Below are 16,963 nucleotides of genomic sequence, written 5' to 3' on the forward strand. Positions count from 1 at the left end.
TCGTTGCACATCTCGCTCCAAGTCTGGTTTGGCTATTTAAAACACGGGGTACTTTGTGACAGTTGCTTGGATGTATACTAATATACATAAACCTAATATACATAAACCTATGTTTTGCGAATTTAATGGTCTGCCTCCTTCAGAGTTCAACTCGGCAATTAGGCTGTGAAAGCGAGCGCGCCTCTTGGAATCTAGTCATAGCCTATTGTTGCACAGATTTCCGTCACGTCTTGACTTTCACAAACCAAATGATTAGCCTACATTAATTAATATGAGCACACTTTAGTGGCAATGTGCCGTGCACCCCTGATCATAAGTTAAATTACTATAATATTAAAGACCGCGGATGCCAGACGATAGGCTACGTATTAGGTGTATAGGCGCCAAATCCGGAGCTCCCATACAAAAGGAACGCAGCATAAACAATAGGGATTGAGCAGATGAATGAATGAGGTGACTAATTATTTCAAGTCTTTTTATAAATATTTTTTTATTCTATTCTATTATATTTCGTTTAATCCACTATTATTTCTTAAACGACTAGCAAAAGCTGCGCCGTTTAGTCGTTTAAACGACTAGTCGCGCACATCCCTAGTGTAAACTCGTCACCACCCAGACGAGTCGTTAAATATGCGATACCCAGTTTTTCAGTTGTCATAAAAAAATCATCAGAAGCCAGTCGTCTAGTGTATACTCCCAGTCATTTCATAATCTGTTAAGATTGTGAAAGTCTTCTAGTGTATCCGAGGCTTTAATCGTCTCCCGACCGGCGTCGGACGCTTCCGTTCATCGATGCACAGATGGGGCTTGGCATCCTCTGCAAGTGTGGTGCCGAGGAACAAACCACAGAGCACGTCATCCAGGACTGTCTGATATATCGGACACCCAACGGAATGCGTGGCCTGATGGTCGTGGTTGACGAAACGGTGACGTGGCTTCTGGAGCTGTGCCCGGATATATAGCCCAGGTGACCTCCTCACCCAGGTGTGGGGTGGTAAAAGGATAGCCCCTCGGTCCCGAGCCTGGGGGGAGAGGACGTACCAACTCACCCAAATGACGAAGAAGAAGGGGAAATGTATCGGTACAAGAACAGTTATCATGTAGTATTGATTGTGGCCGTGATTATATGACCTAATCGTTTGCTGTCTCTCAGGTTATGACTGGCAGTGATATATTGGGATACGAGGGTGGCTGTCTCTTTAACAATCCTTCTCTCTCTTTATCTCTCTCACTCTATCCCTCTATTCACTCTCTATTCTCTTCTCTTTCTCTCTATTCTCTCCTCTATCTGTTCTCTCTCTTCTCATCTCTCTTCAGTCTATTCTCTCTTTTCTCTATTCTGTTCTCTTCTCTATATTCTCTCTATTCTCTCTCTGTGGTTGTGTGTGCACTGCTCTCCTCTGTCAGTTCATAGTGAGTGGGAGGTGCTGTGTTAAATGAGGCCTTAGTGGTTTTCAGTTCTGACTCACACAAGTACCAGAGTTAGCGATGTGAAACTTACAACAACAGTCCTGCTGCTCTCCACAGTCTTGGTCATACTACATTTACATGCTACAATATTGTTTGTGATGTGTGCTGTGTAACCAGGGCACCATTGTAAATGAGACCGTGGTCTCAATGGGCTTCCCTGGCTAAATAAAGGTCAAATAAATACATGCGTAATTGCTATTGTAGTGGGGCAGTCTTGTTTCTGTGTCTGTGTGTGTGCGTGTATGCACGCACAGTGTTTCCCACAACCCTGGAGTGTAGCAGTGATTGGGGGAGGTCCGGTACAGGGTTTTCACAATGCAAGACGTGTGTGATCTATACAGTCAGCTTAGCTAGCTAGTTATACTTTTTTATATATATATATATATATATATATATATAGCGTTATATATTGCGTGTGTGTGTAGCAACAGCCCACCACTGCTAAGTCTGTGTTTGGGGGAAACAGGTGTCTGTGCGTGTGTGTGCGCGCGTGTGTGTTAGTTGTTTGTTCACTGGTCTGCCACCTGTTGACTTAATGCATCAGGTGTGACCCCGTAGCTCAGCAGTTGTGACTACAGCAATAGATTAACCTCCAGAGACTCCCCAGCTCATTAACACACACGCACACACATGCGCGCGCACACACGCGCTCACACACACGCACAGTGGGGACTTTTAATGCAGTCGCTGCCATGGAACACTTTACAATTACATCAAGCAGGCCTAGTAGTGAAGGGTGTTTTCCATTGCAGCTATCGTCATGTTTCTGGGAGCGACTACACCTGTACTCTTGTCACTCATCTTCTCTCCCTTGTTTATTTTTCCTTTTAGAACGCTGCCTTTTTATACGGTCTTGGCATGGTTTACTTCCACTACAATGCATATCAGTGGTAAGTACTCACCCAGTCTGCTCCTACTGCAATGTTTTCATTGGCTGGAGATTTGTTTTTTATGCTTTGCCAACTGCCGTGTACGCGAGTGTGTCTTCTGTTCTGTGTGTGAGTTTTCCTACCTTTGTGTGTGTAATGTGTGTGTTTGGGGTGCGTACATGCATCGGGTCGGACGTGTCACTGTTGGGGTGGAGAAGCAGGTTTATGCGTGTTGCTCCAGGGCAGGTTACGTCCGTAGCCCGAGGCAAAGAAGAGTTCCAGGCCGTCAGACGAGAAATGTTATCTGACAGGGCTGCAGCGCCGGGCCTTCCCACCTGACCCGAAGTGACATGAACACTCCCTGAGGGTCTGCCCATAAAAATCAGCTTCACCCTATTCTACACCTTCACCTAACTTAGACTAGACTATATATATATATGGTACGCAGTCAGTGAACTGAATGGAGCCGTCATGCCAAATTGTGTCCGGGTTGCCAAATACGGTCCGGGGTGATGTAATGGTCGTTGCTATGCCAATGTGACGTGTTCACATTCCTGACATTCCTGTGTAGAGTTTACACGTTTGTTTGCTTCGCAAACCATCTGTGAACTCTCCATTGGAAACTGTTTGGTAAAGGGCAGCCACTTTCAAAAATGCATGGCAGGTGATTGGACAGACCATCTGTCTATCACCGTCTATCAAGATTTTCTTTATTTTTCACATGTAATGTACGTGTACAGTTACAATGAAATGTTGCTGCTGGCTCCAAGATTATGCTCAATACAGAAACTCCAATACTCAATTTACAGATTTACAAGTTACAGTACACATTTACAGATCACACGCTAAATTCAACTGCTCCTCGCTGTCATCACACCTAAACCTGCTCAGCATAGCTGCTTGTATTTCAAATTCTTCAGAAGCAACACTGATTGGCTTAATCGTTTTCTGGTCTGGCACAAGCAGATCTCTTTGGAGAGTATCCAGACTGATTTGCGAGAGAAACAGAATGAAAGCTTGTGAAATCAGGATGGTCTCATGAGGCTAGCTAAATCTGTCACTGAAATCTGTTCAGCAGATATATAAGTTACAAAATTGACCTATCAAGGCTGTTTTTTTTACCAACTGTATTAACCTTATCATATACATACATAAATAAAAACATTTTGTTTTGTCATAGGAAACATGCTGGCAAACATTTCATACAGATGTTTAAAATGACTTTTTTGACTTAATCTATTTGTGAGTAGAACTTTAATGGATTTTACAGCCCTCTTAGTGTGTAGGATGCTAGGAATTAGCTGTGCATGTGATGGAGCATCCCAATCCATGGTGTTGGAATTACAGTTGCGAGCTGAGATAGTCGAGGAGTTTTCTCTCCCCTTCCTATTGCCGACCGACTGGGCTGTGTGACGAATCCTCAACAGTTAATAGGGGGTAATTGGCACGGTCAGTGTCAATTGGCTACCAAATTGGGTGATTATGGGATAAAATCCTAAAATAAATTCATAAAATAAAATAAAAAGCTGTTATAGGATACTAAAAAGGTCAACATTTTCCACCCATTTGCAAACCTAGTAGCTCCAGCCTGAGCTAACATTAACACTAACATTAGTAATGCATTGTGAGATTCACAAACGGAATAAATACTACACACAAACACAAAACTATCTTGATAGCTCAATTGCGGTTTGAGGCTTGAGGTTTTGATGCTACGCTTCCTCGTTCTCTTCTCTCCGACAGCCAGTCACACACACACACACACACACATATACATATATATATATATATACACACACACATATACACACACACGTGCGCGCGTCAGTCTCTAAACTCAGTGCTCAACTAGAGACTGAAGACATACATCCTTATTTCTGTAAACTGCATTTCAGAACCAATCCAACGTCTTTAGGGCGGCCCTTGCTAAGGGGGCAGTGACAAGCAGAAATTGTGTGCTTGTAAACACAACGTTACCATATTGTTGAACCACATTCATCTGTTAAAAACAGACAGTCTTTTATTAGGACAGGATTGGTCCATCTGGCCTGACGTGTCATGGATGATTGAGGCTGCTGTAGGACGCCTGCACATTCTTGTTTGTCAGATGCTGCATGATTGGGAATTCTCCAATAAAGTGTGTTAACATGACCATGAGAAAGACGTGTATGCTTCTGCAACAAAGTGTCACTGTTTTTTCCAACACGTTGAATAGCGTCTGTCGGGCTATAGTAACAACGCGCTAACGATTTGTTCAGGAACGTTAGGTCATCCTAGTGGGGTCTATCTAGACCAGGGGTGGCCAACCCGCGGCTCTCGAGCCGCATGTGGCTCTTTGCCCGTCAATGTGCGGCTCCTCCATCCATTCATTTAAAAAAAAGTTGGCTTGCGGCTCTTCCATCCTTTCATTAAAAACATAAATTCATTAATTCCATAAGAACGTTTCTCTCTCTCTCTCTCTCTTGCTGTGCATTTCTTCCTGCCCATTTTAGTTTATTGCAGATTTGTCATAAAATCTATATATATGATTCGTTTCGCTAGGTTGCGAGGAAGTCGCGTGAGAACCACTTCAAACCAATCATGTACAGTAGGTAGCAAATCACCTTGGTAACAAAATAATTGTAAACAAAATAATTTGCTTTGCGTGGGTCATTCTCTTTTACGACAAAAGCCAACGTAGCCTAGGCTACTGTAGCCTACACAACCAAAGAATGGCTGGAAAGATATGCGCAGCGAAAAGAAAATATGTAGACAAACACAGGATTTACCCGAGTTGGAGAGTAATTTTTTCTTCATAAAACGTAATGGTAAGCCATTCTGTCTGATATGCCAGACATCATTGGGACATTTCAAAGCCTCAAATCTCCAGCTCAGTCCAGCCCAACCCAGTCCAGCCTAACCCAGCCCAGTCCAGCCTAACCCAGCCCAGTCCAGTCCAGTCCAGCCCAGCCTAACCCAGCCAAGCCCAGCCTAACCCAGCCTAACCCAGCCCAGTCCAGCCCAGCCTAACCCAGCCCAGTCCAGCCCAGTCCAGCCCAGTCCAGCCTAACCCAGCCTAACCCAGCCCAGTCCAGTCCAGCCTAACCCAGTCCAGCCCAGTCCAGCCTAACCCAGCCCAGTCCAGCCTAACTCAGCCCAGTCCAGACCATCCTAACCCAGCCCAGTCCAGACTAACCCAGCCCAGCCCAGTCCAGCCTAACTCAGCCCAGCCCAGCCCAGCCCAGTCCAGTCCAGTCCAGTCCAGTCCAGCCTAACCCAGCCCAGTCCAGCCCAGCCTAACCCAACCCAGTCCAAAATATATTATGTCAGAAAATATCTTGTTGTATGTATTAATTTTAAATGAATTAACTTTAAATGTATATTAAATGGACAATAACATTTTTCTTCTTATTTTACACTGGGGTGCCTTGGGATTTTAAGTACTTATGAAGGGTGCGGTGACTGAAAAAAAGGTTGAGAAATGCTGGTATATATGGTGTGGCTCTGGGTGGTACCACAGTAATTTTTGTGGCTCTTAGTCTCTGACTGGTTGGCCACCCCTGATCTAGACCTCACCTTTTTTCAGTAATAACAATGAGCAAGTGACTTTAAAAATAGTAGCTACAACTTTTAAAATAAACTGCTGGCCCTTGGCTAACGTTAAAGGGGTAGTGTGCTATTTTGGACATTTAGCCCTATTTGTGGTCCGTCTACCATGAACCTGAAGGCTCTCACTGGGCTACAATGGAAGGCAATGGGGCATACGAAAATGCATTGGAAAAACTATGATTAAGTGGTTTTCCAAGACAGGAAGCACAGGATGTAATCTTAACAGTCTCAGTGTGCTTTCCTGTGAAATGTATTGCAATCCGAATGTTTTTACATGTTTGGCATGGTTTGGACATCTTGTGGATTGAGCACAGTCGCTAAAACAATCAAATCTAACGTTGCCTGGACATCCATTTCCAATGTTTGATTCCACTCCATACCTAGTCGTTTCACTACGGGTGAATATAGGGGAGGACATAATTTCCAGTATGGTGGGTCTTTCACCCTGTTGGGGGGATAGGGAAGTGATTATGATTGGTATCATAGGTAGCAGATGCTCATTCTAGCCCATATTATCAATAGAGATGTCTCCAGACTTTCAGTGGTGGAGATCTCATACATACACACACAGGCTGCAGTGCCCACATAGCCCAACCACCTCTCATTCACTCTGCCTTCTTGTCACTTGTCTCATTCGTAGATGGAGCACTGTAGAATCTCATAACAGTTGCAATTCCAGACCATATATTCATGTTCCAGACGATGAATCTTGTGTACGATAGCTTCTACATGCAAGCTAGCTAACTAACGTAGCTAGCAACTAGCTAGCTAGTTATCCAAATCTAGAGTAGCCAGCTAGCTTCTGTGAGAGCAGCGATGATGTGGTGAACCAAGTAAGGCAGGCCTTATCTATCTAGCTGCGCTAAAGGACGAAGTTGGGTGAATGGATGGACTTAATTTTGTTGTCTTGGTAAAGTTGATGCTCCCCCGGAAGAAAATGTTGAACATTTGAAATTTAAATGCATCAATCTGGTGCGCTTGGAGAGCAAAATCAAGAAGGTAGAATAACAATGTAATCATAAACACATTTGGTTATGAAAGGGGATGACATTGGCAAAGAAGTCACACCCACAAAGCATAAACAAGACAGGACTTTAATGTTTGGAACCTGACCTTGAGCTAGTTACATGCATTTTTACATGAACTATAACCTAAGTTTCACTCTGCATAAAACCCCCCTGATATACAGTATACACACTGTATTTACAAAGACAAAGATAACATAAAAATCTACCTTTCTAAAAGATTCCATTTCCAGTATCACAAGTAACGTATGTAGTCACAGTCTAAGCAGAGTCATAAAGAAAGAGGACAGGTTATGTATCGTTAGCCTAGCTAGCTAATGCTAGTTGTCAGTATCACTGCTGATAATCTAGTCTAGCTAGCCTGGAAAATTAGCTAACATTAGCTAGCTAGATATAACGTTACATAGGCTAAATTATGTTTGGACTAGTGGACAACTACAGTGGATACGGTAACTAAAGTTACCTCAATCGACAAGTCATCAAAATACTTCTTCACTTCCAGCTTCTGAGAAACTCCAGCGCGAGTGCAGGGGGTGTCAGTGAGTGCGTGCGTATGGCACGCGGGAAGGGGCTAGCTGGCTGACGGAGTGATAGATGCTTGAAGTAGCCTATTGCACTGCACAAAGCACAACGGCGTTCGAGATCTTGTATTTATGTTATTATGAGAAGTCAAATACTTTCGGAAGCCTAAATAATTATTTATAATAATACTGATTTATGAGACTATGGCGGGACAAATTAGACTATGGCTACCTGCCATAATTAATGGGAAACACTGGGGACACACTGATGTCTATATACTCTGTCAAGCTGTGGCAGATAGGCAGCACTTTCAGCTATAGGATAATTCCACCCAGGTGCGATACGGAGTAGTTCAGGCTATAGGCTATGGTTCCTTTGTGCCAGTGGTCATCAAACGCTATGACAGTGCATGAGCGTTCCTGAGTGTTGTGGAGGTGTGTGTGTGTGTGTATGTAGGTAGGTAGGTTGGTCATTTTTATTAAAAAATATTTGCTACTATGTATATTCTGTATTCTGCATTTCCAAACCTTTTGCTGTAATTGTCCTACTGTTGAAACACCACATTTCCTCCTACGGGGATTGTTAAAGTCCATATATACAGTATCTATCTACCATGGGGGGACCCCAGACCCACGTTTAATGGGTGGTACCAAGACTTTCTTCAAGGTTGGCAGGTCTGCACTCAGTTTAGTGCCTTAGAGACTCAAATCTAGTGCCTTAGTGAGACTAATCACACTGGGCGGAATTGTAATTGGTTGAAACGTTAGGCTGATAAAACCATTCAATCCAGGTAATTGTGTGTTTTCTCCCCTTGATGACACCATCCACCCAACATGGAGGCCAACAGTGAAGCGTCAGTCAAACGTAGGCGGTCCCAAAAATAAATGTAGTCTATTTTAGCGTTCTCCAACGACAATAGCTTAAAACAGCCGGACACTGTCAACACTAGCAAAAAAACAACAAAGTGGACCTGAGGAATTGGGGAAAACAGTTTGGCGTTGCGCGGCGCAGTCCTCCTCCATATGGCTCTCACCACTGGCCTGCGTCCTGAGGAGCGTGTGTGGTCCCTCTGTTGGCCGGCCTGTCCGCCGTCCGCCCTCCCCGCCGTCGCACGTCCACTCCCCGGCGGAGAGACGCCTCTCCTGCTCCACTCTGAGGGAGGAGGGGGAGCCAATCAGAGGACGGATGAGGGGGGGAGCGACGACGGTGGAAGGGAGAAGAGGCCAATGGGTTCAGGGAGTTTTGCGTCAACGCGGTACATTGTGTGTGTGTGTGTGTGTGTGTGTGTGTGTGTGTGTGTGTGTGTGTGTGTGTGTGTGTGTGTGTGTGTGTGTGTGTGTGTGTGTGTGTGTGTGTGTGTGTGTGTGTGTGTGTGTGTGTGTGTGTGTGTGTGTGTGTGTGTGTGTGTGTGTGTGTGTGTGTGTGTGTGTGTGTGTGTGTGTGTGTGTGTGTGTGTGTGTGTGTAAGCTCTGGCTGTCAGCACTGAGATCAGCGCTCTGCTGTGCTCTCCAGTGCTGGGAAGAAGTTCCATGTTAGACAGCGTGCCTTTTCTCTCTGTCTCTCTCTTGCTGCTCTGTGAGTGTTGGATTTGTGTGCGTGTGTCTGTGTGTGTACGTGTACATGGTGTTGTTTTGCCTGCTTGTTCGTCTACCGTATACACGTCTCGGACCCTTGTTTGCTTGCTTGTGGTTTTTGAGCTTTGGGAGAGTGGGGTGTACATGTTGTCAAGGCTACAGTGCTCTCTCTCTCTCTCACTCTCTCTCGGTCTCTCTCTCGCTCTCTCTCTCTGTCTCTCTCCACGCCCGTGCTGGCTTGGCTAGCAGTGCACTCATAAGGTTCATGGCCCTCTAGCCCCCTACGAACAGTTCCTAGAAGCCCCGGGCGATAAGCCAGGGGGAGGCGTTGGTCAGGGGGAGGCGGTGGTCGGGGGGAGGCGGTGGTCAGGGGAGGCGGTGGTCAGGGGGAGGCGGTGGTCAGGGGGAGGCGGTGGTCGGGGGGAGGCGGTGGTCAGGGTCGAACACTGTCCTTCCAGCACTGCTGACTCATCGACTCAGTAAAGAGAAGCCTTTCAGTTCATTCACAGTTGTGTATCCAGCAGTAAAATGGTCATAGTGTGCGCGGTGTGGACCTGTCAAACTGATCATCATTATCTCTTGCCCTTCCCCCCTTTCTCTCTCTCACAGGGCGATAAAGGCGTTTCAGGAGGTGCTGTACATCGACCCCAGCTTCTCCCAAGCTAAAGAGGTCCACCTGAGACTGGGTCTCATGTTTAAAGTCAACACAGACTTTGAGTCAAGCATAAAGGTACGTAGAGGGCCTGTTCTACCGCACAACCTTTCTGTTCTGAACATGGTCACTTCACTTTCCAGGCCTGCTCTAAAGAATGGGTTAAATAGGCCATACATCAGATAGGCCTGCTGCACTTGAATGCACTTAAAGACTGTTATGTATTTTTTTCCACCGCTTTTTACCACCTCAACTTGACTCGACTCGATTTGCTTTTGTTCATTTTTTTTTCATCACTTTGTTTTATTTTCCACCACAGATAGTAAACAAAACAAACAATCTTTATTCGTAATACAGCACACTCTAACACACGTGCAATAGGCGACACAATGGAACACGCACAGGGAGTTCAGGGAGGTCAGAGAGGTCCTCGTCATTGGGGGCTCCAGAATTCCAAAAGGAAAAAATGACGTTTTTGCTCTGGATGAGCGAAACAGTGAGAAACTGGTATACAAATGATATATTCAGCGACGTTATCATAACATTTACTATGACGAGGAGTCGTTACGCATTTCTCAATGTCACTGTAGTGTTAGCACAGTCGTTCAACCAGCAGAGGACAGCCACCTGGGCAGCCTCCCTGTAGGCCCCTTTCATGATTGTGTTTTCCAAAAATCCCAAACTCCTCAATAAAGTGTAGCAGAGAAATTTCAAAGGTACTCAGATGCAGGAGGGTGCTGTCCTCGACCCCACTGGGTTTTGAAAGCTAACCGCTGCTTTTTTTGTATTTTTTTGTTATTTAAGCAGGCAAGCATTTACGAACAAGTTCTGCAAATAAACATTTTTAATCTTTAGCTAAAACACAAATCATATATTTACAAAATGGATCTGTGGAAATTGCTTGTCTTCATTTCTGCCATTGAGCTCAATACGTTTCTGCCACAGGTGGAGCGTCCAGCAGTCACAGCGCTCACTATCGGCCACTGCTGGTCGGAAGCTGTAGTGCTACAAATAATATTGAGCTCAATGGCAGAAACGCAGAAGACAAGTGATTTCCGCCGATCTATTTTGTTAAAAATGTGTAGGCTATATAAAACCATTCCGCATAGATGTCAATTTGAGGATGTATTGTGCCAATTAATGACAAAGAAACGATCTGTCGGTAAAATTGTCATTATATAGACTAGGGCTGGGTATCGGCAAGGACCTCATGATATGTATCACAATACATGGGTCCTGATACGATTGCAGACCTGCCAACATGTACGCATTTTGTGTAGCGGGCACGCATTTTTACTGTATGGTACGCTAGTACGATTTGTCACTGTAAAGTACGCAAAAAGCGGTGGTTGTTTGTGTTTTTATTTTTATTTTTTAGTTGGCTTCTCAAATCTATGCCAATAAGCATTTAGCCTCATTAGAGTTGTTTGAGTTTGACCAATCAGCGTCGGGTGATATTTGCAAGCGGGAATGTCATTTCAACAGTCAGTCAGCAGTTGCCCAGCTCGCAAGCGCAAATCGTTCCTAGATCGTTCCCCCTCATCACTGCGTCTGGCTGAGGATGGCTCTTGCAATTCTGCTTGGCAAAGGTAACGTTAAACGGACTGGGGGAATGTGTAGCCTACAATTCACGTTGAGGTAGCTATACGTTACCAGTGTTTCCCAGTAAGTTAATGTCGGCAGCACAGTTTTAGCTGTGTGTCTACCGCCACAGTTTCATAAAATATGGAAAAGTACAATCTCAACACCACTAGCTAACGTTTTATGCTTTGCATCAGTGCACCCTGTTATTTCAAGCTGTCTCCCTCACTAGCTGACAGCCTCGTTAGTCAGCTAGACTAGCCCCACTTGCTACGCGCACAACTTATATCTCTGGCTAGCTACCAGTGTTTCCCAGTAGCTAAGTTAAACTGTCGGCAGCACAGTTAAGCTACGGGTCTACCACCACAGTTTCATCAAATATGGAAAAGTACAATCCCCATACCGCTAGCTAACGTTATATGCTTTGCAGTGCACCCGTTATTTCAACCTGTCTCCCCTCGCTCTCGCTGACAGCCTTGTTAGCCCCCCTTGCTTCTACCTCAGATTGGAGGTGAGAGAGGAGAGGATAGAGGTTGTTGAGAGGAGTAGAAGGAAGGAGACAGGAGAGAGTGAAGATGAGAGATTAGAAAGACAGTCTGATCAGGGGTGCAGATTTGACACCTTTAGGTGAAAATAGCCGTTTTTAATCAAACATTTGTTTGATCTGTGTATGTATGGGTTTGCATGTTTTTCACCTTTTTCACCTGTGATCGGTTTGCACCTCTGCTGATGATTTAGACGGTATGAGTAGGCCTATGCAGTTAAGCATCAATGGGCATCAAACATACATTAAATAAAACATTCTATCTATTATTCTCACCCCATAACTCAAAATTAAAGAAAGCATATTTCATGTAAACATGCTGTTTCAGAATACTGTAGGCCTACGTTTCACGATTTTGTTATTTTCGTTCTTTAAAAGTCACCAGAATACAGGAATCTAACTCTCAGAAACATTTTTTTTTCCCTGCCCTCCCCCAGACCCCCGCATTGGTATAGAAATCCTCTCTAATTTGGCAGTCTTGAGCTTGGCACCACCACACCAAGAGATCAATTCCACAGGAAACACTGAGTTAGCTATCCAAAATATACTATGTGTTATGTCCGTTTTTGGCCGTACAACATGTACATGCGCTGAAAGATTTTTCACGATAAAGTAGTACTCAAAAACATTCTTCAGGGTTGGCAGGTCTGCGACCTGAAGCGTCTGTGTCATGCGTCACATATTTCTGACAGAACGAGAAACATGACAGCGGCAAACATGGATGTATTGAGTGAGTTCGAAATCGAGGATGCACCCACAAGTTTCAAGTCAGATGTGTGGACGCATTTTGGCTTCCCTGTTTTCAGAAATGAAAAGGGCGAGAAGTTAACAGACAAAACCAAAACAGCATGCAAGTTATAATTTGTCTGCAAGTTCATCTTGTAAAAAAATAGTGAGAAAATCGCATCGTCAACCCTGCATCGTGAATTGCATCGTACATAACATGCCTAGTCGCAGCTATTGTGAATTTGCGCTGGTTTGAGTTCCCTTGTGCAGTCGTCCACAAGTGGCGCTGCTGACTTTCCTTTGCGCTAAGCCTGACCAGTCAGAAGTCTGTGTTTTCACGTCACGTTTTAGCTCTCTTCAGCTCGCTCGGAACCTCGAAGGAGGCGATCAGAGAAAAGTAGGAATTTGACGTGGCTGTACTCGCCTTTTGCATGATGGAAAACTAAAAAAAAGCGAGTAGAGTCAAGTTTCTTTTTAGTATGGTGGAAAAACTGACAGGTTGATTTACTGACACTGGGTATTTGCAAATATTATTTGTTGTTGGTCTACTATTGTGAAGGGTTATTATTCTCTATCTGTCTGTCTGTCTGTCTGTCTGTCTGTCTGTCTGTCTGTCTGTCTGTCTGTCTGTCTGTCTGTCTGTCTGTCTGTCTGTCATTCCTCTGTCTGCTTGACTGCCTTTCTGTCTGTCTCTCCTCTGTCTGTCTGTCTGTCTGTCTGTCTGTCTGTCTGTCTGTCTGTCTGGGCCCAGCCGGGAGCTCCTGACAGCTGTTGTAAGCCCTTCTGGGGCTCTGCTGGGGAAAGTGATACGTCTGTCTGGCTGTGGCGGCCATCTTTGGGCTGTTGTCTGGCTTGTGGCGGGCACTCTTGTGGTGGTGACGGCCAGGGCAGGGTAGGAGAGGGGATCTGATACCGGGGCTTTGTCCTGCACAGACGCCACGCCACACCTGAGGGCTGCATGCAAGGAAACAGACAGCGGCGTCGGGTGTGTGTGTGTGTGCGTGTGTATGTGTGCATGTGTACTGTGACTGTGCAGCGTTCATTACAAGTAACAAATGAAAGGAATCTTGAATCTGTGTGTGCTTGTGTGTGCGTGTGTGTGTGTGTGTACTGTATGTATTCCTGTGTAGTATGCTTGTGTGTGTACGGTGTGCGTGTGTGTGTGTCTGTGTGTGTGTGCGCGCGCAGGTTGCAATATTGAGCTCAGCCGGCAGCACATGCTGCACGTTCTCCCTCTGCCTCTGGCACCATGCCAACACACACACGCACACACACACACACACACAGCATCGCTCTGCCCCAGTTACAGAAAGAAGGATTGGGGGGGGGGACACGGGGGGCTAGGGAGGACCAGAGGGAGAGAGGGAGAGAGAGAGAGAGAGAAGTAGGAAGGGAATGGAGGGTTCTAGGGAGGACCAGAGAGAGAGAGAGAGAGAGAGGGGGGGGGGGGGGGGGGGGTAGAGAGAGAGAAGGAGAGAGAGAGGGCTAGAGAGAGAGAAGGATAGAAAGAGGGAAGGATGGAGAGAGAGAAGGAAGGATAGGGAAAGAGGAAAGGATAGAGAAGGGGATGGTGACAGGTTTGAGAACATAAGGTTTTCCTTAGAGAAAGAGAGAGAGAGAGAGTTTTATGGACCATTGGTAACAGAGACAACTGTCAGACTTGCTCTCTGTTTTACATATAATTACATTCATTCACAGCCTGCCGCCACTGCTATACATTTATATGTACTTACTGTGTGTGTGTGTGTGTGTATATATATATATATATATATATATATATATATAACCCCCCCCCCCCGGCGCCTGCTAATTTAAGCCCTGGGAGCCGGGGCGTGTGAGTGGTGCATATTAGTCAGGTGATGAGATGAGCTGCTCCTGTGATCATAGAGATGAGCTTCCTCAGAGAGAGAGAGAGAGAAGGAGGAGGGGGGGGGAGAGAGAGGAAGAGAGAGCAGAAGAGATGGAACCGAGGGAGAAAGAGAGACGAGGGGGAAGGAGATGGAGGGAGAAGGCGACGGTGTGTGGAGGGATATGTCGTCTCCCGCGCTGACGTCTGCTGAATAGCAATCAGTGACGGGGTGAGCAGAGAGAGAGAGAGAAACTGTGGAGGTGAGATGGAGGGAGGGAGGGAGGGGAGGGGGGAGGGAAGCCGGCAATCCTGCTGCATTATCTGCCTGGTAGTAGAAGGAGAGAGAGGGGAGGGAAGGAGAGAGGAGAGGAGAGGGCAAGCTGCTGGAGGATGCAATGAGAGGATCTTGACGTGCCAAATATTTAGCATGTCTGGGTAACGTATTTGTGTGTGTGCATGTACATTTAATGTGATGGCATCTCTAAGGCCAGTTTGTGTGTTGTCTGATGTTCAGCATGGCTGGTGGCCTTGTCTGTTGAAGTGTGTGTGTGTGTGTGTGCGCGTGTGTGCGTGCGTGCGGCTCTGCTGGCTCTGGCTGAGGTATGCTAGAGAAAGGGAGTATGCTCTGATGTTATCTGTCTGACATTGACCACCGGCGTGTACAGCTGTTCCATGATTAAACCTGCTCTCTCTTTTCCCCTCCCTCTCTCTCTCTCTTCTTCTCTGTCTGCAGCATTTTCAGCTGGCTTTGATTGACTCCAACCCCTGCACTTTGTCCAAAGCTGAGAGTAAGTATAATTGCTGAACACACACACACACACACACACACACACACACATCTCTCTTGCACTGAGTACCTGATGTCCAATATATTATTAGAGTTGACATTTGGCAGTATATACCTCGGTGTGTCTTGATAATCACAGCTGCCTTTTCAAAGGGCACAGCATCCTGGCTGTTTTTTTATTTTTTATACTACATTTAAATTGTTCCTCTCGGTCGCCATTTCATGATCAGCAGTCTGCCTGAGACCCGGGTTGCCTAGGAGACAGCGTAAGGAGCGTCGGGAGAAAACCACTTGCCTGCGCAAGCTTGCACACTCGCACACACCGACACACACGCAGGGGAGCTAACCTCCTCTCTCTCCCATCTGTGGCCATGCACCATACATTTTCCTCCCATCTGTACTCAAAACCCACACACGCACACACTCACACACACACACACACACAAACACACACACAACGCACTGCCACTTTAGATACATTTGCTGTAGAGCTGCCTAAACATCCCTCAGTGAACAGTAGGTGTTTACCAAGGGAGGATACGGTCCGTCTGTGTCTGTCAGCTCAGTTAGTGATTCTGTCTGTTCTCCTCCGCTCCACAGTTCAGTTCCACATCGCTCATCTGTACGAGATCCAGGTAAGCCCCCTTGCCGCCCCCCCCCCCCCCCCCCCGGGCGGTCAGTGTGTGAACCTGTGGTGGGACTTTTAATGGAGACGTACTGGACCTCGTTCTGTCGGCTGTTTGGTCAGTCTGACAGGACGAACCGATCAACTATGTCTGGCGGGTTTTTGTGCGTGCGTCTGCCCATGTGTGTCTGCGTGTGTGTGTGTGTGTGTTTGTGTTTGTCTGTTTCCTGTGGTATTTCGGGCTCCCCTCAGGGCATAGAGACTTTAAGTGGTAGGAAACTAGACACACACACACAGACACAGTGCGAGACCAGTTAGATGATGATCTGTCTTCTGCTTGTGTCTTTAGTGTGACAGAGGTAAGGGAGCTGTAATTTGTCATGGTGTCTCCTTCACAGACACACGCACACGCACGCACGCACGCACACACACACACACACACACACACACACACACACACACACACACACACACACACACACACACACACACACACACACACACACACACAGTCTTCTCAGGAGAAGATGATGCCACTAGAAAGGAGGTCCCAGAGGTTAGCTCTCTGGAGACACTCTGTCTCTCTCTCTCTCTCTCTCTGTCCCTCTTTCTTTCTTTCTCTCTCTGTATATATATTTATATACATGTGCATCTCAGAAAATTTGAATATTGTGGAAAGCTCATTATTTTTCCGTAATTTACTTCAAAAAGTGAAACTTTCATATTTTTTTAATATTTCAAGGCTGATTGCCTCCATGCCACGCTCGACGTTGATGCAGTAATTTGCGCAAAAGGCACCCCAACCAAGTATTGAGTGTATAAATGAACATAATGAACATCCAAATGATCCAAATTGAATGAACCCAATCGCAAAGATTAAAACAAAAAAGGCTTGAAATATTTCACTTTGTGTAATGGATCTAGAATACATGAAAGTTTCACTGTTTGAATTAAATTACATAAAATAATGGACTTTTTCACAATATTCTAATTTTCTGAGATGCACGTGTGTGCGTGCGTGTGTGTGTATATATACACAGTATATATATCTTATTCCTTCATCCTCTCTTTCTAATATCACTTCCCCTTCCTGTTTATCATAGCTGCTCTAGATACTGATCTCAGATCAGTCTAGTGACTCACTCTGTAAT

The 16,963-nt window shown here is 45.6% G+C and overlaps 1 protein-coding gene across 1 annotated transcript in view; it reads left to right on the forward strand.

Moving 5' to 3' along the window:
• kdm6a (lysine (K)-specific demethylase 6A) overlaps nucleotides 1-16,963 on the forward strand; it is a 54,058-nt gene that overhangs the window by 7,914 nt on the left and 29,181 nt on the right. The window contains exons 5-8 of the mRNA XM_084443243.1: nucleotides 2,302-2,360; nucleotides 9,658-9,778; nucleotides 15,134-15,188; nucleotides 15,788-15,822. Coding sequence (XP_084299369.1) covers nucleotides 2,302-2,360; nucleotides 9,658-9,778; nucleotides 15,134-15,188; nucleotides 15,788-15,822 — 270 coding nt within the window. The remainder of the gene's footprint in view (nucleotides 1-2,301; nucleotides 2,361-9,657; nucleotides 9,779-15,133; nucleotides 15,189-15,787; nucleotides 15,823-16,963) is intronic.

The sequence above is a fragment of the Borostomias antarcticus genome, assembly GCF_949987555.1.
Source record: "Borostomias antarcticus genome assembly, chromosome: 9".
Lineage (NCBI taxonomy): Eukaryota > Metazoa > Chordata > Actinopteri > Stomiiformes > Stomiidae > Borostomias > Borostomias antarcticus.